The 22888-nt window shown below is 57.1% G+C and overlaps 2 protein-coding genes across 4 annotated transcripts in view; one reads left to right on the top strand and one right to left on the bottom strand.

The window, feature by feature from the left end:
- The window catches only part of MGRN1 (mahogunin ring finger 1), a 48474-nt gene extending 38886 nt beyond the window's left edge, over positions 1-9588 (bottom strand). For all 3 annotated transcript variants that reach the window (XM_050317679.1, XM_050317680.1, XM_050317681.1), the window contains exons 1-2: positions 9421-9588; positions 1752-1870 (exon numbers count right to left, since the gene is read on the bottom strand). In XM_050317679.1, coding sequence (XP_050173636.1) covers positions 1752-1870; positions 9421-9508 — 207 coding nt within the window. In that variant the 5' untranslated portion in view covers positions 9509-9588. The remainder of the gene's footprint in view (positions 1-1751; positions 1871-9420) is intronic.
- A 5155-nt stretch (positions 9589-14743) lies between these two features.
- Positions 14744-22710, top strand: UBALD1 (UBA like domain containing 1). The gene is made up of 3 exons (XM_050317764.1): positions 14744-15041; positions 20504-20563; positions 21556-22710. The coding sequence occupies exons 1-3, from the start codon at positions 14934-14936 to the stop codon at positions 21874-21876; spliced, it is 489 nt and encodes a 162-aa protein (XP_050173721.1). The 5' UTR covers positions 14744-14933; the 3' UTR covers positions 21877-22710.
- Positions 22711-22888: the final 178 nt, after the last annotated feature.

Consider the following 22888-nt stretch of genomic DNA (forward strand, 5'->3'; position numbering starts at 1 on the left):
AGGGGGCCTCTTTCCATTTCTGCAGTCAAGAAACCTTCTCTCACAGATTGTCCTTTAAATAGGGCCATTAATGCTTCAGACTGTAATTCTCCCTACTGGGCACAGAATCTCTGGTGGGAAATGCTAAGGAACTGCTTGTTGTGGTGATCACAACCTGTACAGCTCCACACCTGCCTGCTGGGGCCCAGGGACCACCAACACATGTTTCTTTAGAAATGAGGAGGCAAGGCCTCCGTTACTCCAAAGCAAGAACTGGGCCCACGTCCAGAAAACAGTTTTGCTGCTCTGTGTTCAAGTGTTTTTTGTTGTTGTTGTTTTTTTTCTTGAAGATTAATCAGAGCTGCCAAAGGGCTTTACCTTAACATAGGCAAACTATATTCCACAACAGGCTCCTCTTAAACCTACTTGGCATACGTCCCATGGTGTTAATGGCATCTCACACGCTCCCCTCTGGAGAAATGATGAAATTCAGCACTGGGATGTCAGCAAGGAAATCCAGGCTGAGACATGCAGGTGATTTAACCCTGCAGGGTCAGTCCCTGCAGCCACAGGCAGTGCACAGGGGTTGTGTGAGCACCCCCAAGCCTGCATGGCACTGATACATCCAAAACAATTTCCAGCTTCCATTTCCCTCCTTCCTAATTCTCTTGCCCAACTACACTTTCTGCTTGAACAAGGACTTCTCCAGGTTCTTCCCTGTCCTGCCCTGCAGAGTCCTGTTAACTGCCTGTGGTGCTGAGAAGACCAATGGCACAGCCTGAGGGGGACTCAGAAAGCAGAATGTTCTTGTCACTGTTCCAGTTCAAACACTGACTCATCCTGCCTCAGTTTCCCCCACCTGTGAAACCAAGGTGATCCCAAACTGCCTCCGAGCACTACGAACGTAAATTAAACAACAGCCATGGCTTTTTCTGAGGAGAACCACAACTTCAGTTTTTCCTTTCCATGTTTAGAAGTTGCAGAAACAACTGGGAGAACAGCTGGTAAAGCAAACAGCTCTTTTCCCTTTCCTCTCCAGCACTCTGCAAAGAGCTCCAAACTGCTCCTACTCTGTTACCTTCTGATTCTTTTAAGCAGTTCTGAGAGGCAAGAGAAATCCAAAACATAACACTCCATGAAATTCCTGTCTGTCCCTCACAATGGTGCTATTCCTTGTTCAAGAACAAGCACTTGAGCAAGCAGCTTTTCACAGTCTCAAAGACACCTGTGGACACAGAAATACCTCTGTGTTCCACCTGGGAAAACTAAAGGAGAGAAGGAGAGACTTCCTGAGCAGCCCACTGAGGTTACAAAGCAAACTAAACCCCACCAAATATCAAAATTTATCTTAACCCTGCCCTGTGCCCAGTCAGGCCACTTGTTTAGAAAGAGAACAGCACATGTTGAACACTGGCTGCAAGCCATCCAGCATGCCCAGGAGCTTTGGGAAGTTGGGGCTCTGAGAGTGGATCTGCTTGCCAGCCTTCCCTACAGCATGTTTTACACTTGCCCAGGCAGGCAAGCAGAATTAGTCCCAGATTCTGTGCTCCTGAGTCCCTGTCCTTCTTCCCCCACTTACTAATTCCTTCTGTCCTAAGTGAAAATAAGCCTAGAAGGTGGATACTGTTTAGGAAAACTCAGCTTGGATCTGAACAGACTGGAATGACACTCCCCAAGCAGTGAGGTCTGTGCCATCCTCCTCGACAAGCCCTACATGAGGTTTTCCAAAACAGGCAGGAAACAGAAGAGTAAAATAGAACACAGGGACTTGCCTGAACAGGTCTATTCCCAAGGAAGTTCAGATCCATGTTCTCCCCAAAAAGGTAGCCCTCGGGGTGAGGGGTGTCAAACTTCTCCCCTCCCATAAAGAAGTGACTTGCAAAGTAGTTTCCTAAAAAAAAAAAAACACACCAACACAAACACAGGGGAATTAAAAAACAACAACAAACAAGCAAACAAATTAAAATAATTGGTGCTTCCCAGATAAGTCTGTGCAGTTTTGAATTCACAAGTATAAAGGAGCACAAGACACAGAAAATACTTACTAATTCAGTCTTTCCCTGTACTACTGAGGACCACTGCCAACAGCAGGAGCAGAGGAATAAACAAAACAAATCAAAAACCTGGAATAAATCATTACAGTGGAGATAATTCCATTTTAACTTGTTTTCCAGAGAATGGACAGGGAGCAGTGAGATTCAGCTCATTCCAATATTGCTCCATTCTGATGAATTCTTCCTGTTTTCTCCAATTTACAGTGTAAAGCCCAGTCCCACAAACATCATCAACCTCCTCAGAGAAGGATGAGGGTTCTTCCCACTGCAAAGCCTGGCACAGCCGAAGGGGCTCCTTCCCTCCCCTCTTTCACTGCCATATCCCAGGCAAGAACCACACAAAACCTTTACACCTCGATGCTGAATTTAATTAATAACACAGTCAGCTCTAAATGCAGAAACACGAATTTCTCCAAGACACACGCAGGGACTGACTGAAGGGAACTTCAGCTCTGAAAGCTTCACCACAAATTCGTGTCATTCATCTTTAAGGTGATGCACTACGGTTCAAATTTCAGGAGACGAAGTGTGTGCAAGGTCACGGGGATTCCAGAGCACTGGATTAACTCCAAAGTCAACAGAATCAATTCAGGTGCATGAGGGCACCACAAGCGTAGCTTCCTCCTAGAAAGGCTCCAGGAAGGCACTCTCAAACATGAACTTCACAGAGTTACAATTTCAGGGACATAAGTACCAGGAGAGAACTAAAATAAAAGCCTGCACTCAAGTCACTTCCCTTCAAGGTTCAGAGTGGGGGATAAGAGAACTGAGCCACACGTACATTCGCTTCCCTGGGTGCAGTGCACAGACAGCATAAAATTGGTGTTCAAATGAGCCATTCCAGAAGCAGTACCTAATCATCTGAGTGGCTAGGGAGGCACTCTGGGGGGATTTGCAGTCCCTCTAGGCAGGAGCAAGCACGATTACTCTGAAATGGAAGGCTTTCCATGAATGGCTCTGTTTTTTCCATTAAGGCTTTTTTCCTTTATGCTTCAAGAAAAGGCTCTTCTTACTCGGCACAGATGGCAGGGCCTTAATGACGACAGCAGCGCTCAGCTTTGCTGAGCTCAGCTTACGAGCACCCAGATGTTTGCGGTGCTGAAACACGTCCTTCTTTCCAAGTACAACAATCACCTTCAGCACAGGTCCACAACCTACTCAGAACCAGACCTGCAGAGTCAGAATAACAAAATCACAGAACCACTGAGCTTGGAAAAGACGTCTAAGGATCACTGAGTCCAACCTTCGACCGATCGCCACCTCGTCAGCCAGACCAGTGCACTCAATGCCACATCCAGTCGTTCCTTGATCACCAATGTAGGTGTTTCAAATGACAGGGAACCTTTTCCCACCCCTCCCAGAAGCAACAAATTAAAAACGCTGATCTGCATGTAATCTCCAAGCACAGCCAGGCTGGCACAGCCTCTCCAGCCCAGATACACGCAGTGGTTTATGCTCACACCGGTTCAGAAGAGCACGAGGAACGCTGGGGGTTAGGAATAGATTTCACATTTTATGTGTGTCGAGTAGTGTTATGTTTTGGAAGATTTTATTTGATTAACTGTGAGGACAATGCTTGTGCAGTAGCACAGCAGCTGGTTATCTGGGATCAGACTTGGAGAACTGCCTCATATCCAGTGAATGAGACTGAAACACAGAATGGCCTGGGTTGGAAGGGACCTTAAAGCTCATCTTGTTCCAACCCCTGCCATGAAGGGACACCTTCCACCAGCCCAGGTTACTCCAAGCCCCGTCCAACCTGGCCTTGGACACTTCCAGGGATGGAGCAGCCACAGCTTCTCTGGGCAACCTGTGCCAGGGCCTCCCCACCCTCACAGCAAAGAATTTTTTCCCAAATACCTAATCTAAACCTACTCTGTCAGTATGAAGCCATTTCCCCTTGTCCTGTCACTCCAGGCTCTTGCAAAAGGTTCCTCTCCATCTTTCCCACAGGCTCCCTTCAGGTCCTGGAAGGCCTCAATTAGGTCACCCCGGAGCCTTCTCTTCTCCAGGCTGAACAATCCCAACTCTCTCAGCCTTTCCTCCCAGCAGAGCTGCTCCATCCCCCTGATCATCTTGGTGACTCCTATGGACCCTCTCCAACAGCTCCATGTCCTTCCTGTGCTGGGACCCCAGAGCTGGAGCAGCACTGCAGGTGGGGTCTCACCTGAGCAGGGCAGAGGGGCAGAATCTCACCCTCCTCTGCTGCCCACGCTGTGGGATGAGCCCAGGATACGATTCCAGAGCATCTCCTGGCAGCCTCTCCAGCACCTTGGCATGGAAAGGTCTCTCCTGTATAACTGGAACAACATCCAGACACAAAACTAGCATGTTTAAGTCACCTGCCACGCTGTCATTGTTCCACTAAGAACTACTTTAGGGATCTCTAACAAATTGTTAGGATTTCTCATAAATACATTCTCCAACACAGCAACTGGAAACCACAGCTGCAGTTCCATGTTCAGACTGAACCTCTTTTCATCTTCTAAAGTCACCTCCTTCAACGTGAAGGAGGGCTTTTTTTTCCCCAGAGGCACTTCCCTCAAAAGCAACCAAGAGATGCAGTCAGTGCCAGCCACCAAGAGCACAGGGAAAAAAATCAGTCTGAGGAGCTCCCGGTGAGCAGAACAACCCGCGGGCACTGCCAGGGCTGCCGTACAACACAAAACCCGCCACGCGCTCGAGGTCTCCACGGCCAAACTCACAGAGCAGAATGGCAGCAAACTGTCTCCACGAATTTACAACGCAGCTTTCAGCAGCTAAAAAAAGATATTCTACTGCAAGCTTTCAGAAACCTTTCAGTTGCTACAACAACACATGAAGTTCGGAGCTCTCGAGGTGAGCCCAAAGTTAGGCGTTAATCCTCTCAACCACTGTCACAAGCAACTCGGGGTTTGCCCAAGTTGAAGACAAAACGCTTTATGGAAGCATTTCTGTAAGTACCACACCAAGGACTAAAAGGACAAGGAAACTTTGAGACAGAAAATAAGAGGAATCCTCTTTTCCAGTCACCGAGAGATCCACACGTTTAGGATTTTTAGTGTCTGTAAAGAGACACACTTGTATGTATTTTCTATGCATCAGAATCCTGCTACAGCTCCACCTCTAGGTTCCATTTCCAAACCCAATACAAAGACAGCTTTAGGATTTTTAGCCAGGCTGCCACACCTCTTGAACCCTGTTCCCACATGTCCCCCCAGCCTATAAAACCACCCTGACCTACCTTAGGCAGGTGTTGCAAGGCCAGCTTTACACAGAGCTCTGTAGCTACGGGCAGAAGGGGGGATGCAAAGTGCCATCCTCTTTGGCAGGAAAAAAAAGGAAAGCAAAAACTCCTTGGATTAACCCTCCCCAGAATTGCTAGAAACAGAAATCCTCCAGGAAAATGCAGCGACACACTTACCAGGAAAAGAATCATACATAAATAAACAGGGATGGAACAGGATAAAAATGCCAGAGCAAAGAATCACTGTGGCTTTAGTTCCCCAGAGTAAATCAGGACAGAACATGAGGGAGCATTACATAAAAGAGAACACGAATGGGTGACACTGCTGAGGTCCAGGCAGTGGTTTTAAGAGAAATTACGGTGGAAAACTTTACAGTGGCTGGAAAAAACAGCACTGGGACACCCAGAATGGCCAAGCCTGACTCATTAGTTTGTCCCATGCAAAACCAAACTGGAACCCAAGGCTCCTCCTGAGTGCCCATCAAATGACACCAAAATAGTTAATATTTATTACAACATAGTGGTGGGGTTTTATTATCATAAAGGCACCAGCACTAAGCACCAGACTGCTCCAGTCACAATTACCTCTCCCTAACCCAGCATCCCAATCCCATGTTCATGCAACCCCAACACATGGATGTGATGCATGAGTGACACAACACCCTACAAGGACCAGGAGCACTGAGTCGACAGCACAACTGTAACCTCAGCAAAACAGGGGCTGATTGTTTATTAAGAGAAAGCAATTAATGTCCATTTAGGCTTCTCACCATGAACACAATTAACAGTGAAGTGACAGAAATTGAGTTCCTTTTAATTACTCAGCCAAACACTCTCCACCAGGGCACACTGAGGGACGGACTGTCAGCACAGTCCCAGGCACAGCCTGAACCAACACCCTGCCTGGATGAGGCCATCCCGCCCTCCCCACCACCCGTCCCTGCTGGGCCACCAAAAGCCACCACGCAGCAAACAGGAATGTGGCTCTGAGCTGAGATAAATACCATCCAAACCTGTAGCAAAATCAACTGGTTCTGGGGCCCCGAGCGCTTCCATCCGGTGCTCACAAGGAGCTGGGGAGAAGGCAGGAGGGAATGTCCCGGTCAATGGCAGGTGGTGGTGGCTGTCACCAGCTCCAGGACACAGCAGGAGCAATGGAGAGGACTACTCCACATGCTTTGGGGAGAGAGTGAGGAACAACAGCTCTGTGTGAAATAAGGGAGGTGTTCCTGTTGTGACAATGTCACAGCACACACGGCTCATGAGGTGATGGACTCTGGGTACTCATCTCCTATTTAAAAATGCTCCTTCTTTGATTAAAGCCTCATTCCCAAACAACACACCAGCTCAGCTTCAGAGAGGAGTAATCTCCTCTTTTCCCTCCAGGGAATTCTCTTCCAAGAGCCTACTCCAGGGGAGAAGAGGCATCCCAAGGGCAGGTGCTCCCTGTCCTGCTCCACTGCAGAGGAGCTCAGAGGAACAGGAGTGGAGCTATTGAAGGAGCTGTGGGAAGCATCGCTCACTGGTTCCAAAGGCATGTGAGACCATCTGCACAAACATGGATCCTTTCACTGCCTCAAACATGGAAGCACGATGGAGATCATGACTGTTCCTCACTCAACAGGCAAAAAATGACCCATTTTTAGCCCATTTCATGGACAAACTGAGTCCTTCTTCCAAATGGTCAGGCGGGCACAATGCCAGCACAGGCTCCACAAAGCAAGAAATTCTGGTTAAAAGGCACCAGAAAAGAGAGCTCAGAAAAGGGCCACAGCAGCCTCAGCCATCCTGATGCAAGAGGGAAAATGCTGATTATCCACACCCAGAGCCTTGGAGGAACAAGCAGGGCATTTTCAGAGGATTTTTGACTATAGAACTGTATACAACTTGCAATAAAGCTGTCACACCACCTGTGGATGCCTCACTGGTGACTCTGGCTCCTAGAGACCAAAGTGGATTCCACACCAACCCGCTCAATCCTCCCCAGAGCACGTGACTGACCCGGCAACAACCACATCAAAAGTCAATAAAGGAGAAGTGAATATTCACCTCTGCCTTTGCCACCAGCTGTGACTCAACAAGGCGCCGTCACCTCGGAACGACCTGGTACAGTCACCGTGTTCCTTTCCACGGGCAGGCTGGCACAGTTACAGCCAGAATACCTGCGTTTAGGGCTCATTTCCTCGTACAACATGTTCTTCTTGTGAGGGGGTGTGCTTGCACCCAGCAGCTGATCAGACATTCACAATAAGTCGAGATCTGCTTAAACCAGAGGCTTGGAGAGACAGAACGGAAAAGGGGACGGACAACCCTCGGTGCTGCACAGGGCTCCAGAGGAGGGGTGACCTCAGGGAATGCTCTCTCACCACACCTTCCAGCTTTCCAGGGGTAATCTCAGGGGTGTCTGTCAGGCTCACGCTCCAGCACACACACTCACACATCCAACACAGCCAGTGGAAAAGTGGCTTCTTCCTTCCACTCAGGGCTCACAGCGGCAGTGTCAAGTTAGAAATAATCAGCAACCATTTGGCCTGCGAACATTTTGTACCACTCCCAGCTTGCTTCCCAAAATCAAATATAACCACACTCACTCCCTCCCGGTCACCCTCACTGTCAGGCTTTGTACCAGCCATAACCAACCTTTCCAGCTCCAAGGCAGACACACTGAGGACCAGAAGGGACAGTATCCTCCTGAGGAAGGGAGGGGAGCTGCCATCCTCACAGCCCTCACTGTCCTGGGCTTTGAATCTCCCCCTGGGAAGCGTTCACAACCTCTTCCTCTGCCTAGAACCATCCCAACACATCATTTAACTTCCAGTCCAGGTAAATACAACAGCACAGGAACAACAGGAAGATGATGTGAAAGAAGCAGTTCAATGTCCATTGCATATGGTGGTTATAACTAATGCACTCCACATCTAAAATTCTGCCACATGCAGATCCTGCTGCAGCCAAACAGCGACATTTGTCTTTCCCTGCAGCCCAAAAAAAAATAATTCCCAACCCCCTAAAAAAACCAGGTTGTATTTTCTAAGAGATACAACACAGCTGTAGGATTTTTTTTTTTTTCTGGGCAGGTTTCCCCCCTTTCCATCCCCTCCACACCACCATTCCTGCTTGCAGAACAAGGTGTAACAATGGCAGGACTCTGGGATGACCCTGCACCCCCTCCAGAGCAAGCAGGGCTGTCTCCATCACACAGCCCCGAGGATGTCACAGGACACACACAGGACTCGAACCTCTGAGCGGAAAAGTGTTTGCACCTGGGAACGAGGGGACCCAAAGTGCTGCCCTGCAAATTCTCCAGCCTGCCTGGAAAAGCCCCAGCAGAACAGGAACTCAGAATCATTTATAAGTAAACAAACACTGTAAAGGGGAAAAAAGCATCCAGATTTCCCTGACAACTAATTTTGTGAGAAGTAAAATTCTTCAAACAAATTAAATCTGGCCTGTTTCAAAAACCACCCCCAGACAAGGTGGGTCATGGGCCCACCAGGGGCACTGACAACTCTCCAGGCTTTCAGGACAATTCCCTTTGGAATAGACACCCACTATGCCGTGTCATCCCAGGTCTCTCCCAGGTGAGAGCCGCCTGCCATCCTAAGGAGTTAGAGGGGGTTGTCATGCGGGAATCTGTCATCCTATATGCCACCAGACCCGGTTTTGTTCCGTGTCCCCCTCGAACTCCACCATCGCTTCCCCTTCACCAGCAGCAGCCGCCGCGCTCGCCACTGACCGACAACCCGCTCCAGCCGCATTCCCAGCGAATTCCTAGCGAATTCCCGGGGTGGGGAGCAGAGCTCTGTGCACCCCCAGTGACCCCCCGGCACCAGGGGGGACCCCAGGGCTGTGCCGGGCGGGCACGGGCCGAGGGACGGGCACTGCTGCCCGCGGGTGCGGGGCGTGGGCCCCTCGAGCCCCTCACACTGACCCGCACCGGGCCCGTCCCATCGCTGCGGCCCACGGAGCTGCATCCACGGCCTCGCCGCCGGGGAGGGCCCGCAGGGCCCGGCGCAGAGACAGAGCCGGAGCTGGAGCCACAGCCAGAGCCACCCCCGGCCGGTGACAGCCGCTCCCGCAGCCCCTTCCGCGGCCGCCCCGCTCGGCCCGGGGGGCACCGGGCCCGGCCCGGCCCCCATCCCCGGCCCCCGCGGCCCTCACCGGACTTGGGCGGGTAGCGATAGGCCGAGTTGGCCTGGATGTCGATGTCCTCCACGCCCGCGATGCGGCGGCTGAGCAGGGAGCCCATGGCGGGGGGCGCAGAGCGGCGGCACCGGGGGCGGCACCGGGACCCGCACCGGGACCCGCACCCACGGCGGCGGCGCGGGGCACGCCGGGACCGCGAGGCCAACCGCGCCCGGACTACAGCGCCCGGCAGGCACCGCGCCGGCCGGACCAACCGCGGGGGGAACGGAACGTACCAAGGGCCGCGAGGAGGGGGGAGAGCGGGTGCCCGGCTGGGAGGGGTCGCTAAGGAGGCACCGGGATGGGATGGGATGGGATGGGATGGGATGGGATGGGATGGGATGGGATGGGATGGGATGGGATGGGATGGGCTAGGTGTGGGAATGGGAACTGGAGTGGGAATGGGATGGGAATGGGGGTGGGAATGGGGAACAGGAGGGCCCCTGGGGATGAGCACAGGGCACCCTGGATGGGGATGGACACAGGGATGGACCCAGGGATGGGCACAGAGAATACCAGGGACACACCTTGGATGGGGATCCCTTGGGATCTTGCCCAGGGATGCACAGGGAGGATGCTCAAGGACACATTCTGTACAGGGATGCAGAGTGAAGGTGGATGCCCAGGGAGCTTGCACAGGGATGCATGGGGGGGATGCCCATGGGAGATGCCCAGGGACACATCCTGCACAAGGAGGATGCCCAGGGAGACACACCCTGCAGAGGGATGCCCGGGGACACATCCTGCACAGGGATGCACAGAGTGTCCATGCTGGGATGGAGGCGTGCACGGAGCCTGCAGATCCCGTGGGCCAGCTGGGGTACCCATGTTCCTCCTGGGAAGTTTGGCATGGGAATCCACTATCCAGGCCAGTTCCCAGAGGTGGGACCCGCTCCTGGCTGAGGCTCAAAGCCAGCAGGAGAAGAGGCGATCAGCCTCCCAAGCTGCAAGACTGTGACATTCCCAGGGGAAACCTCTCCTGTGTTCCTCCCCTGCCAGATAACCCATGCAGGAAAGAAAACAGAGGTGTCTGAGGCCTGGATGTGAGAGCTGGGGATGACTGGGCTGACACACCATCCCGGAGGATGGCATGGAGGAAGAGGCACCAAAGAGCCACTGATGTCCCAACAGCGAGTCCTGTCCCCTCTGGCACCGGGGAGCAGGGATAAGCTGCCCAGGCTCGGCTTGTGAAGGGAGGCACCTTCCTGCACAAGAACTGGGGACCCAAATTCGAAAGCCCAGGGAGACATGAAGGAGCTGGGATGGCACATGTGAAAGGTCTTCAATTGGCCTCAGGAGCAGGGGAATAGCAGGAAAAGGGGGCTGGGACACAGGGAGAGGGAGGGGCAGGGAGCAGAGCCTGCCAGCACCGGAGTATTTTGTGATAGCGGCTGAGCGGGCGGTGGGTGGAATTTGATGGCTGTAAACACAAACTAAAACACACCCAGTGGGAATAAGCAAACAACCCTGAAGGGAAATGTGCTTCCAGACAATTATTACCCTTGCAGCTGCTGAGGCCACCCCGAGTATGGCCAGTACAAGGAGCCCTATGGGGCACAGGACGTGAGGGGAATGGGTGCCAGGGGTGAGCACAGAGCAGGACCAGACCTCACTCTGCTGCATCCCATTGTGCAGCAGGGTTGGGAAGGACAGGGAAAAGCATGGAATTAGCAACCACTCCTGCTGGCCAGCCATGAAAGCCGGGTTACCCTGCACCTGGCACAGGGGAGCCTTGGCAGCAATTGGGCCGGAGTGCTGCCTCCTGTGTCCCCCAGGATCCTGCTGGCACCCAGAGTGACAGCCCCTCTTGCTCAACCAGCCTCTCCCTGCAAGGGTTTCTCGTGACAGAAGTTGCACGGAGAGGGAGGGGAGGGATGGAGTGAAGGATGGAGTCTGCTGACCCTCACGGTGTGTGCCAGCCTGGAGTTTGTCTGGCTGCTCTGTGCCTGCACAGCCACCAGTGATGCTCCTCAGGGATGGCAACAAGCCCTCTGGCAGCAGTGGGGTGATAGGAACAGCTTGTGTGCCACCAGCAGCCCCAGCCCAGAAGGGTGAATCCATAACCCCCCAAGGCCTCGCTCTGCAGCTGATTTGGGGCTCAGTGCTGGAGCAGATCCAGCCCAGCAAGGATCTCTATCTTCCCATGCCATGCTGGGGTCTGTTTGCCAGCTGGCCACAAGCTTGGGGGCAAAGCTGAGCCGTGTTTGCACCATGAGGCAAGGCAAGGATCGGAATTTGCACAGGGACAGAAGATGAGAGGGTCCTTCACCCTTCCCTCCCACATCCTGAGCACCACCAGCATCCTGCTCTTCCCCAGCCCAGTGAGGCACCCAGTGAGCTTTTTGGGGGACAGGATCACAGAATCCTGGAACGTGTTGGGTTGGAAGGGACCTCAAAGATCACTTAGTTCCAACCCCCAGCCCTGTTCTCTCTGCAGCTGCTCACCAGGAGCCACATGGGTTAAGCAGGGACGCCAAGAGCAGAGCCAGGTCCCGCAGCACTGGGCTGTGGGGGTGTCGCCTCTGCCCGGGAAGCTGCGGCAGGAGGGTTTTGTTCCAGCGGGAAGGTCCCTCCCGGCCGCTCCTGAGAAAGCCGTAGGGCCCCGAGGGCATTGTTGCCATCTGGGAAGGAAGGGGCTTTCGCTGGAGAACATCCCCTGCGGGGCCCTGCTCCGTGAGATGAGTGTGACAGACAACGACAATAGCAGCGCTGTGCCAGGGCCGGGCTCAGCCCTTCCGCCCCAAATCCCGGAGCGAGCCGAGCTGAAGGGCAGCACCTCCAGCAGCCGCAGCTGCCGTGCCCCAGCCCGGCCCTCGGGCACACACAAAGGCAGGATATTGCACCACTGCCTCCTCTGTCCCTCGCAGGGGCCACTGCCAGCAGCAGGGAAAAGGGAGAGGGAGCCCTGGGGCCGGGAGCGGGGATGCCCTCCCAGACCCCTCCTGGGGTCCCGCAGCACCACGGGCGGGTCCTGTGGGCTGGAGGAGCAGCCCCCCAGCCCAGGGAGATGTTGCAGCTGCAAGAAGCAGCAATAGCCCCACAAACCCTGGTGGGTTTTGCCAGCCCAGTGTGTTTTTTGCACCTTCAGCTCTGGGGTCCCTGAGACTGTATTTGTCCCTGTTTTGGTGCTGCCAGCCCAGGGTTCTGCCTGCTCCGTGCTGAGGATGGAGAGGGAGCAGGGCCATGAAGATGGAAGGCCCTCCAGGACAGAGGGATGAAAAGACTTCCACAAGGTAGCCTGAGACTCCAGGTGCCACCATGGTGTGGGGTGAGAGCGGTCAAGCTGGGGAGGACCAGGGTGAAACTGGGCCAGGGCTCCTTCCCATTGGGACCCTGCAGAGTCCCAGGGGTGGGGAGGAGACCTCAGCTCCTGCACTGCCCTCCACCTTGGCAAAATCTCATCCAGCAAAAGATGAGCCTGGATCCATTCTCCAGCACAACCTGGAGGAGAGCAGCAGGATAGAGGAGGGATCCTTCAAACCCTTCCACAGAGCCTGGTGAGGAAGCAGAGGGGCTGGGGGGGTGCCCACCCTCTCACTGCCACAGGTTTCTCCAGCCACCACCACCTGCCCTTCAGGAGTCTCCTTGGACACCTCTGCTGGGGAGGCAGCTACAAGCACACTTGTGTAAACAGGGAAATCTGTTTCCCAGCAAACCTCCCAGTCACCGGAGCAGCTCATCCAAAGTCCAGCTGCCCAGGGGTTTATTACCCACCGAAGCAAATTGCTTTGTATCAGTTGTCCCCTGCCCAGAGCTGTCACTCACTTTGTTTGTCAGGCACAACAAGGCTCAGGAGCCCTGGAGGCCACACACAGGTCATCCTCACCAGAAGGAGTAGGGAGCCTGTGAACTTTGCCTCCCTAAACACTGCCCTGCTCCAAAGGGCTTCCAACCCTCCCTGGAAAGCCCCGCTGGGCCAGGCCCAGCCCTTCTCCCTTCAAACACCCAACTGCAAGGTTTCTTAAAGTTTCTGATTCTTTCCGATTAAAATAATCCTTCAGGAGATTTGTTTTTCCAGCTGCATTTACACCGTGCTGGCTACAGATCTCCCCTTGCTGCTTCTCTCCAGGGGTTGTCTCCTTGGAAAAATGACCTGTCATGTCTGGCTGTGTCCCACTGCCACCACTGTACAGCTGAGCTCTCACCTGGATTTGGGCAGTGACACACATAGAAGGAGGAGGAAAACCCCTTGGCCCCGGAATTCTCCAATTCTCCAAGCCCTGGGGTGCTCTGGTTACTAAAGGACACGTGGAAGATGGTGACCAGCTTCGGACAATCCCGGAGCAATTCCTGCCCCCCCAGCGGAGGCTGCAGAACCTCACCAGCCAAATGCATGACCCGCCTGAGCTTCAGCCGTTTAATCCTCACGGCTCAGAAACACCTGTGGCTGCGCCCAAACGCTGTCTGGGGACAGGGGTGTCAGCGAACAAACCCCTGGTGGTGAGGATAAACCTCTCCAGACAGCAGGAGACAGCCTCGGCAAACACGGAGGGGACCGGCGGTCTGAACAAGCCTCGCGGAGCCAGCGCTTCCTGAGTCTTTTCCCTTGCTCTTCCCTGGCTTTCCTCCCCACAGGCGCGTGTCTGTGCCTGCTTATCCCCAGCAACACCATTGTCCGCCCTCCAGCGCCCCGAGCTTTCATCTCCTCTCAAAGGAGCCTTTCACGGGGCCGGGAGCACCCCCAGCACCTTCCAGAACCTTCCCCGGCTGCCGCCTCTCGCTTCAGGAGGCAGTGGAGTGCACGGAGGTGCTGCGGCTGAGGGAAAAACGGGACCAGCAGGGTCTGGAGCACCCCCCCCCCACCGCGGTTTACTGGCGCTGCGGGAGGGCGCGGGGCCCAAGCAAGATGCTGCTCCAGCATCTCAGGCCCCGGCGGGGGCTGTGCGGGAGCTGCGAGACAACAAGGGGCTTCCGGCAGAGCCGCGGGGGGGACACGTTGGCGGTGCGGGGCTGAAGGGGTTAGCAGCGGCCCCGCTCCCCATCGCTCCCGCTCCCCGTCCCATGCCCCCGTCCCCGCCGGTCCCGCCCGTCCACGGGAACCCGCACGCGACCCGACTGTAAACACCGCCCGCGCCCACGTGACCGCCGGGCCCCGCCTCGCCTCGCGCGCGGCGCCCGCCCCGCCGCCCCGCCATTGGGCGCCGCGCCGTTGTTGACCATATACGGTCAGGTACGGCGGGGCCGCGGGAGCCGATTGGCCGGCCCCGCGCGTCACTCAGCGCGCGCCGGCGGCTCGGCAAACAGAGCGGGGCGTGCCGGGAGTTGTGGTCCGCGCGGGGGGAGGGCGGCGCGGCGGGAGGGGGGGCGCGGACTGCAAGCCCCAGGCGGCGCCGCGCGGGCCGGGCCGCGGCGGCCCCGCCCCCCCGGCGGGCGTGGGCGGGGCCGGGGCGGGCGCCGTGAGTCAGTGCCCGGTAAACATTGGCGTGAGCCGCCGGCCCCGCCGTGCTGGCGGCGCCCTGAGGGCGGCGGGGGCCGCGGGGGCCGCGGCCATGGACGAGCTCAAGCACCAGGTGATGATCAACCAGTTCGTGCTGGCGGCCGGGTGCGCCGCCGACCAGGCCAAGCAGCTGCTGCAGGCGGCCCACTGGCAGTTCGAGGTGAGGCCGCCGCCCCGGTGCCGGCCCCGGGCGGGGCCCCCGCGTGGGTCGGACGGGGTGGTGGGGGCGGAATTCGGGCGGCGTGGACGCGCTGCTTCTCCCCCTCTCCGCTCGCCCACGCGCGGCGGGGCCGCGCCGGGCTCCCCGTGGGCGCCACGCGGGGCGGGGGGAGCGGGTCCACGTTGCGCGGGGGGAGGCTGGGGGGGCAGCCCCGCCGGACCGGGGGAGCCGAACCTTCCTCTTGTCCCCCCCGCCTCAGCCCTCACAGCCCCTCCCGCGTGGCCGTGGGCTGTGAGAGCCCCGCGCAGCCTTTCCCACGGCCCTGCCCCGGGGAGTTTTGAGCACCTCGGGCGGCCGTGGGAGAGGAGACTTTGTAGGTCAACGCTTTTCTGGCTCCCAGACGCCTTTTTTTCGCCTCGCCCGCGGGTGGGATACTCCGTGACATTGACAGGGGTGAACGCCGGGCGGGGGGCGCGGGGTGGGGGGGCTCTTTTGGGGCGCTCTGAGCCCCCAGAGCTGAAGTGCAAAGGAGCAAAGAGGTGTGTGTGGTGGCTGTCGCCGGCAAATCGCTGTCTAAATGGGATTTTTCCTCTCGTGCCGCGGCCCCGGCAGCTCCCCAGGCTGGAGCTGGTGGCTCTGACGCTGATGGCACCTCGGTAATTGAGGTGTGTGCGCTGCGATGCGGGAGCGGGTCCGAGCCAGGCCGGGGAGCGGGAGGCTCCGGCTGTGCCATCCCTGCGGCCGCAGCCCTCCCCCCACCCGGGTGGGCGCCGGGCTCCTGGACGGCGTTCGGGAAGCTGTTCCCTAAGGGAGCGGCTGCCGGATGGATCGGGAACGGCCTCGGGATTCCCGGGTGCTCGGTCAGGCGTTGCAAGCCGAGCCGTGCGTGTCCGGGGAGCGCGGGGTGGGTTTGCGGGGATGCCGGGGTGGCCTTGCCACGCTGCCCTCCACCGCGTCCCGCTGCCGGGAGCCCCGTGGCGTGGGGTGTGCTGCGTGTGTGGCGTGCTCTGGGGTTTGTTTACTAACACAGGCTGGCTGTGCGGCCCTCTGGGACAGGCGCTTCCACCACCTCCGTGCGCTGTCGCAAAAGAGCTGGGGAGGGGATGACAAAAGTTTTTTAACTTTCCTATCGAAAGGCTCTTTTTTGCAGAACTTTGCCACCGTTTGGCGAGTTGCACAAGTACAAACAGCCGTCTCCTGCCGGCTGGGCACTCACATGACTCAGAGGAAGCTGGGCTGTAAACAAACGCTGCGACGACGAGCCGTTACCATGTTCCCACTCACTTTTGGTGCAACGGTCAGATAATTCCCTTTGCAAAATGGCCGCTGGGCACGGCTCCTTCTGGGAGCCACGCTGGGGAGGGAGCACCTCCCGACCACTCCTGCCTGCTCCCACCTCTTGCCCGCGTTGCTTTTGTTATTCTGGTGCAGCACCCGTCTGCTGGCTGGTGTGTGTCCGCAGTGTGTTTAAATTGGTGGAGTTCAGGCGAGTTCGGTGGTGTAAATTAACAGTGTTTTGCGAGCCAAAGTGCTGCTTCAGAGGCACGGTGTGAATTGGATCAGCCTGCTTGTACCTTGAGGGTGTTGGTTCTGCCTGTAAGACCATCCTGGGCAGAGGTGTTCTGTGCAGGGGGGATGAGGGGGGCTCAGTGGCACAACGGCAGGAGTTGGGTTCTCCCAGGTCTCTGTCCTGGCCAGGGCACTCCTGGCACCCATCTGCCCTGCCCAGGACCTTCCCTGCCTGTGGCAGCCCCTGGGTGTCGGTCATGGGCAGGGGGGAGAGTGAGGCTGCTGTGAAACACGGACAGCTTCGGGATGCGGGTGTTTTGGGACCACTTTCCTGGGCTTTTGCTGCTTTGGGGCTGCCCATGGGCCCTTGTGTGTGGAGGAGGATGCAGTGGGGGCTGCAGAAGGGTTTTGCTGCATGTGATGTCCTGCCTGCTTGGAGTTTGGGGCGAAGGAACATCATCCAGGACAGTGAGCAGGGCAGGAGCTCAGGAAAACGTTTGGGATGCAGCCACATTTGGATGCACACACGTTATAGTGTGAGCTGATTGGAGCCTGTACCGAGTTCAGGGGCTTAACCAGGGAGCCATTTGTTTTGCATCCATCCATCCCTGGGGAATGGGGCAGTGGATCACCTCTCCCACTCGCTATGACTCCAGTCCTGTTTCCTGGGGACCCTGGGCAGGGGTTTCCTTGTCATGCCTGGTGTAGTTTGCAGCCCTTGCAGCGGCCGTGGGTGCCAGCCAGAATGGCAGTGCCAGCCCAGCCCTCCAGCAGCTGGAGCAGTGCCATGGCTGGTCACAGGGGGAGGTTTACAGGCCAGAGGAAGCAGCTTGGAGTGTCTCTGGCCCCTCCAGGGCTGCGGGTGCTGGCTTTTTGGGAGAAGCCAGAGAGAGCAGCAGGTACCTCCTCCATGGCTGGAACCCAGCAGGCTGCCAGGCAGAGTTTGCAGAGTCTCACATGGGGCTGAGCACTGGATCAGGCTCCTTCTCAGGCAGAAGTTCAGCTTTGTTATGTGCTCGTGTCCCCTGGGGCTGCTTGGGAAGGATAAGATGAAATCTGCTTTTATAAAAGCACCCTTTCCTTCCTTTCCCTGGTGCTAAGTGTGTCTGTTCAGTGTAGTGAGCTTGTGTGTGGGGAACGAGAGGAGGAGCAGGTGTCTGGCTCTGCTTGCTGTGCCCATGGTTGGATTTCCACTTCCTCTTTATGTATTTATGTCTTGTGAAGCCCCTTCCTTTGTGGCTCAAGGACAGGGTGCTCCCAGGGCTGCTGCAGCACCGGGGCTGCTGGGCCCCCTGTGCTGGCAGCAGGTACAGCACACACCTTCAGCCCCCCTCTCTCTGACTGGGTCACCACTCTTAGCACCCTAGCAGGGTCCCTCTGTGATCCACCTCCCGTGAAGCTCCTGGTTTTGCATCCTGGGGCGGGTACAGTGGCCTGGTCACCTGCTGAGTGTGGCCAGGCCATGGGTGCGGGGCTGCCCCACTCCCACTCGCACCAGGGTGACACAGGAGACAGGGGCTGAGCTGGGCTCGGGCTCCTCAAGCAGAGAAGCCTTATTAATTGGCTTTGCTGTTGCACCAGTCACCACGGCACTTGTGACGCTGGCTGGAGACCAGGTGGCACCAGCAGCTTTGGTTACATCTGTGTCCCTGGCACACACCCGGGGGTGGGAGCGGGTCCCTCGCCCACGGGGCTGGGGCTCTGCAGGTCCTTTGGGAGGTGGGTGTTGTGCTGGGCAGAGGGGTTGCTCCTGCCATGCTTGGAAAGGGGCAGATGGATGGGAGGGGACGCTCTTTTAGGCAGAGGGACCTGCACTGGTGGAGTGTTTCCTCTGCCCAGTCCCAGCTGCCATCCCAGCACTGGCAGGGATCGGTGGGCAGCTCAGGGGGACAGCAGGGACCTGCTCTGCCCTGTCTGCCAGTGGCACAGTCCAAGATACGAGACCACTTGGAAAACAGAAGCACAGAGCAGATTTAATCAGCCACACCTCTGCCTGTGCTTCCCGTTCGCTGTTCCCCCCTTTCTTATCAGGACCTGTCGGAGCGATAGGGCCTGTGGGTGTTGACATCAGACCTCACCCAGGACGAAGGGTAGAGCAGTGATGGGGGTGTCTCTGCCTCAGGAGTGTCTGTGGGACATTTCCTTGATTCTAACACATGTACTGACCTGTTCAGAGCTCTCTCTGGGCTCACAGACCCTATTCCTGCTGTATGGCCACCGCTGGGATCCAGCAGGTCCTGCCTGCGGGTGCTGAGGGCTCTGAATTCCCAGCCTGGGATTCAGGGGGTGTGTTATTAAATGCAGCTATTGCAGAGAAGAGCCTTGCCAGCCCAGCTCTTGCACGCTCCCCCCAAGGTTTGGGAGCTGCCAGACTGTGCTGCAGGAATTGCTTCCCCCACCCAGGTCTGGATCATTGTTTGCAGATACTGCTCTGGCTGCCACCTGGTCGTGCCAATAGTTTTCTGCTGTTGTAGCCAGGAAACCATAAAACCCTTTGCCTTCCCAAGGCCTGCCAGCCTGGGTGTTGGGGGCAGAATTAGTTTTCCATTGGATCAGTGAGCTGAGCTGACTCGCTGTCATTTATCCCAGCCCTGGGAATGACACAGGAGCGAGCATGTGGGCACCAGGACGAGGAGCATGTGTGGTGGTAGGATTGTGGCTGCTGCAGTTGGGTAGGGTTTGGTACAACCTCCCTCTCCTTTTTCCAGGCTTTTCTGCCTTTTTTTTTTTTATTTTTTTTCCCAGCAGCTTGGGTAACCCCAGTCTCTGGCTTGTAGGAAGGGAACAAAGTCTGGGATGGTGTGGCAGCACCCAGCCCCAGCCCTGCTCCTCACACTTTGCCTTACAGAGCTGCAGGCCGTGGGGAGAGGGCTGAATGGGACACATGGGGGCTTTTCCTCCAACCAGAACTGAATCCAAACCAGTTCTCCATCAAGTCTGATCTGCAACTGAATCAAAACATTGTTTTCTAGCCCTGACTTGGTTAAAACCTGGCACAGGACAGGAGTCAGCTTCACTAACGTGGAATCACAGAATAGTTTGGGTTGGAAAGGACCTTGAAGATTATCTTGTTCTAACCCCCTGCTGTGGGCAGGGACACCTTCCTTTAGACTGTGTTGTTCCAAACCCCATCCTGGCCTTGAACACTTCCAGGGATGGGGCAGCCACAGCTTCCATAGGCAACCCATGCCAGGGCCTCACCACCCTCTGAGTGAAGAACTTCTCCCACTGTTCCTCTGTCAGTTCAGTCCTGTGCACCCCCCAAAGCTCCTGATGCCTCCACTCCTCCCAGACCTGGGCTGGGTGTGTGCCCTCCTGGCCGTGCTGTTCCTCCAGCCTTCCATCCCTGCAGCCCTCCTTGTGCTCTCACGTGCCTGTGGCATGTGACATATTTACCAGACTGTTACTGGTTTTAACTGGAAGCCAACCAGGACAATGTCAGTGATCACCATGCCCTGCCTGTGACCGAATTGGAAGTGCTCTGGTGTGTGGGGTGGGCACTTGCTGCATCCCTGGGCATGTCCTGGTGGGAATAGTGACTATGATCATGTTCTGTTAAGGACACACATCTGACTGGTTCCTGCTGAGGTTGGGTTTGGTTTCCCTCCTCTCCCTGCACGCAGTGGTGGCAGAGCATGGCTGTGAGTTGTGAAATGCCTGCCAGGGTCTCCTCCAGCAGTAGCTGCTGCTCAGTGAGGATGGTGGTCCCAAATACATGTGGCTGTCACCTGCCCTGGTGCGAGCAGATGGCAGGCGTGGGTCCCTGCCTGGGGACAGGGAGCAGCTGTGCCCAGCACCCTCCTGTGCAGGCAGGGGCTGTGGGCATGGTCAGCCCCCCCAGGGTCTGTTTTTTGGATCATCTTTGGGGTCTGTCAAAGCCCTGCCGCTGTATGGGTGGGTACCCAGTTTGCGTGCTGGTAGTAACATCGTCTTCCCTTTCTTCTTGCTTGCAGACTGCTCTCAGTGCTTTTTTCCAAGAAACAAACATCCCCTACAGCCACCACCATCAGATGGTAAGTGGTTTCACAGCTCCCCAGGGCGCAGCACCAGCTGGCGGGCGCTTCAGCCTGGTGTTCATGTCCAGCTCGCTGCTCCCCAGCCCCAGGAGTGCAGGCAGGGAAGTCTGAGTGGGCACTGCCAGAGCTGCCTGCCAAGGGAGGTTTTCCTGGAGAGCAGCTGGTGCTACAAAGTGGGCCAGCAGGGCTGGGAGTGCCCTCAGAGCCCTGCAGAGGGGTTGCGGCTGTACCTTCAAGAGGGATGGGCTGATGGAGAATGTTTTGGGCATGGCCAGTGGTCCATACCAGCCCCAGCATGGGGGAGAGAGCATGGAGGAGCCTGAAGCACTGACCTGTGTAAACACACACACGGATACGTGGTGTTTCCCACTGAGCAGCAGCCACACACGAGTCCTCGTGTGCTCCCTGGAGCGTGCAAATCCCTGGAGCCTCACCGGAGCGTGCCTCTGGAAGTGTGTAAACACAGGAGAGCGTGGGTGCTGCCTGCCTCTGCGCACTTCCAGCTGTCCCCAGACTCAGCCCCTCAGCTCTTGTGCCCCGCCAGCCTGTAAGCTGCTTGGGCAGATGTGTCTTAGGGATTTACTGGCTGCTGTGGCCTCGTTTGACTCTCCGGGACAATTGGGGATTTGGGGCGTGCAGAGCAAGCACCCAGCAGGGCCAGAGAGTGCCCAGTCCCGTGGGGGGTGGGAGCTGGGCCTGAGTCTGGTGCCCACCAAGTCAGCTGCAGGCCCAGGGTGGCACCAGTGGGTTGTGAAACAGAGGGGGTCCCTGAGTTGGGTGGGTACAGGAGTGGGCACTGTCTGGGCCCTCTGGAAAGAGCTCTCACCGCAGCATCAGAGTTCAGACACTTAAACAACAGCATGGTCAGCAGAGCGCGGGTCTGGGGGCTGCTGGTGCCACAGCAGTGGGGGCACAGGGGTCTGTGTGCCCCGGTGGGAGGCAGAAGATAGAGATTCCCCCCCTCCTGACCCCGTGTCTCCTTCCCGCAGATGTGCACTCCCGCCAACACGCCGGCCACGCCGCCCAACTTCCCCGACGCCCTCACCATGTTCTCCCGCCTCAAGGCTTCCGAGAGCTTCAACAGCAGTAGCCCTGTGGCCTCCATGGCGACCTCCCCGCCGCCCCCGGCCCCGCCGCTGCCCCAGCACGGGGCCTTCAACCCCGCCTGGCCCACGGCTTCTCCCCCTGGCCAGCAGCAGAGCACGTGGACTCCGGCCGCGCCAGCGCAGCCCGCGGGCTGGCCCGCCGCCGTCTCCCAGCAGGCCACCGCCGAACAGAAGGCCAACGTGACCATGGAGGCAGAGAGATGAGGCCGCGGCCGAGAGCGAACGCGGCGGGGAGGGACCCCTGCATATAAATATTTTTTCTTTTTTTTTTGTTTGTTTTTTTCTTCCCCCCCTTCCTCCCCAAAAGAGGAGAGGAACTCTGCTGCCAGGGCGTCTGGCAGCCGCCGAGACACACGAGAGAAATAGCTGCCTTGCATGGGTTTGGTTTGAAGTAGTTTTTACTTGTTCTCGAGCTGAATGGAGCTCCCCAGAGACAGCGGGAGGCTGCGTGGGACCGGTGCCAGCCTCCTCCTGGGACCCCACTGCTGCCAGACTCTCCGGGAGGGAGCACCCCCTCCTCTCTTGGGACACCGGAGTTTGCATGCCAGTGACATTTACAGAGGAGGTCCCTTCTTCAGGGTCCCCTGGGCCACCCCACTAGGCAGAGTGGGTTGTGCCTGAGTGTTTCTCCCCCATCCCTTGGCCCCGCTCGACTGGGTGGGGGCAGACACCCCACGAGGCTTGTTTTTTGTAAGGGGTGGAGAGAGCAAGGGTTGTTCCTGCTCCACCGCAGCCTCCACCCTGCACACACCATCCTCGCTGGTGAGCAGGGCTAGGGAGCACCGGCTCTTGGAGAGGCATCTGGCCCCTCACCCAGCCCCTGATGGGGAGCAGGGGGTGAGCCACGGTGGCCCGGCTGGGCCAGCACACCCTCCCCTCCACCCCCTGGGATGGGGTTCTCCCCAGGGCTCTTTTGCATGACACAGTGTAACCCTAGAGACTGGGATCATTTTTAACTCCTCTGTTCTTTCTCCCGGCGGCTGGAAGTCTCTCCGGATGCGCCGCAGCCGCTTGCAATACACGCTCTTCTGCTTTGAACCCGGTGTCTTTGCTTCGTTCGCAGCAGGGGAAGGCTGCCCTGGCCCAGAGTGTTTCAGATCCCATCTCCCAGTGGCTCTTGTGTGTCCAAGGTGGGGCTGGCTGCACCTCCAGCTGCTCCAAACACCCCGTTCCAGCAGCACAGTGACACCAGCTGCCTTTGGCCAAGCGCATCCAG

Source organism: Myiozetetes cayanensis, unplaced genomic scaffold (assembly GCF_022539395.1).
Source record: "Myiozetetes cayanensis isolate MyiCay16 unplaced genomic scaffold, myiCay2020 scf20-37, whole genome shotgun sequence".
NCBI lineage: Eukaryota > Metazoa > Chordata > Aves > Passeriformes > Tyrannidae > Myiozetetes > Myiozetetes cayanensis.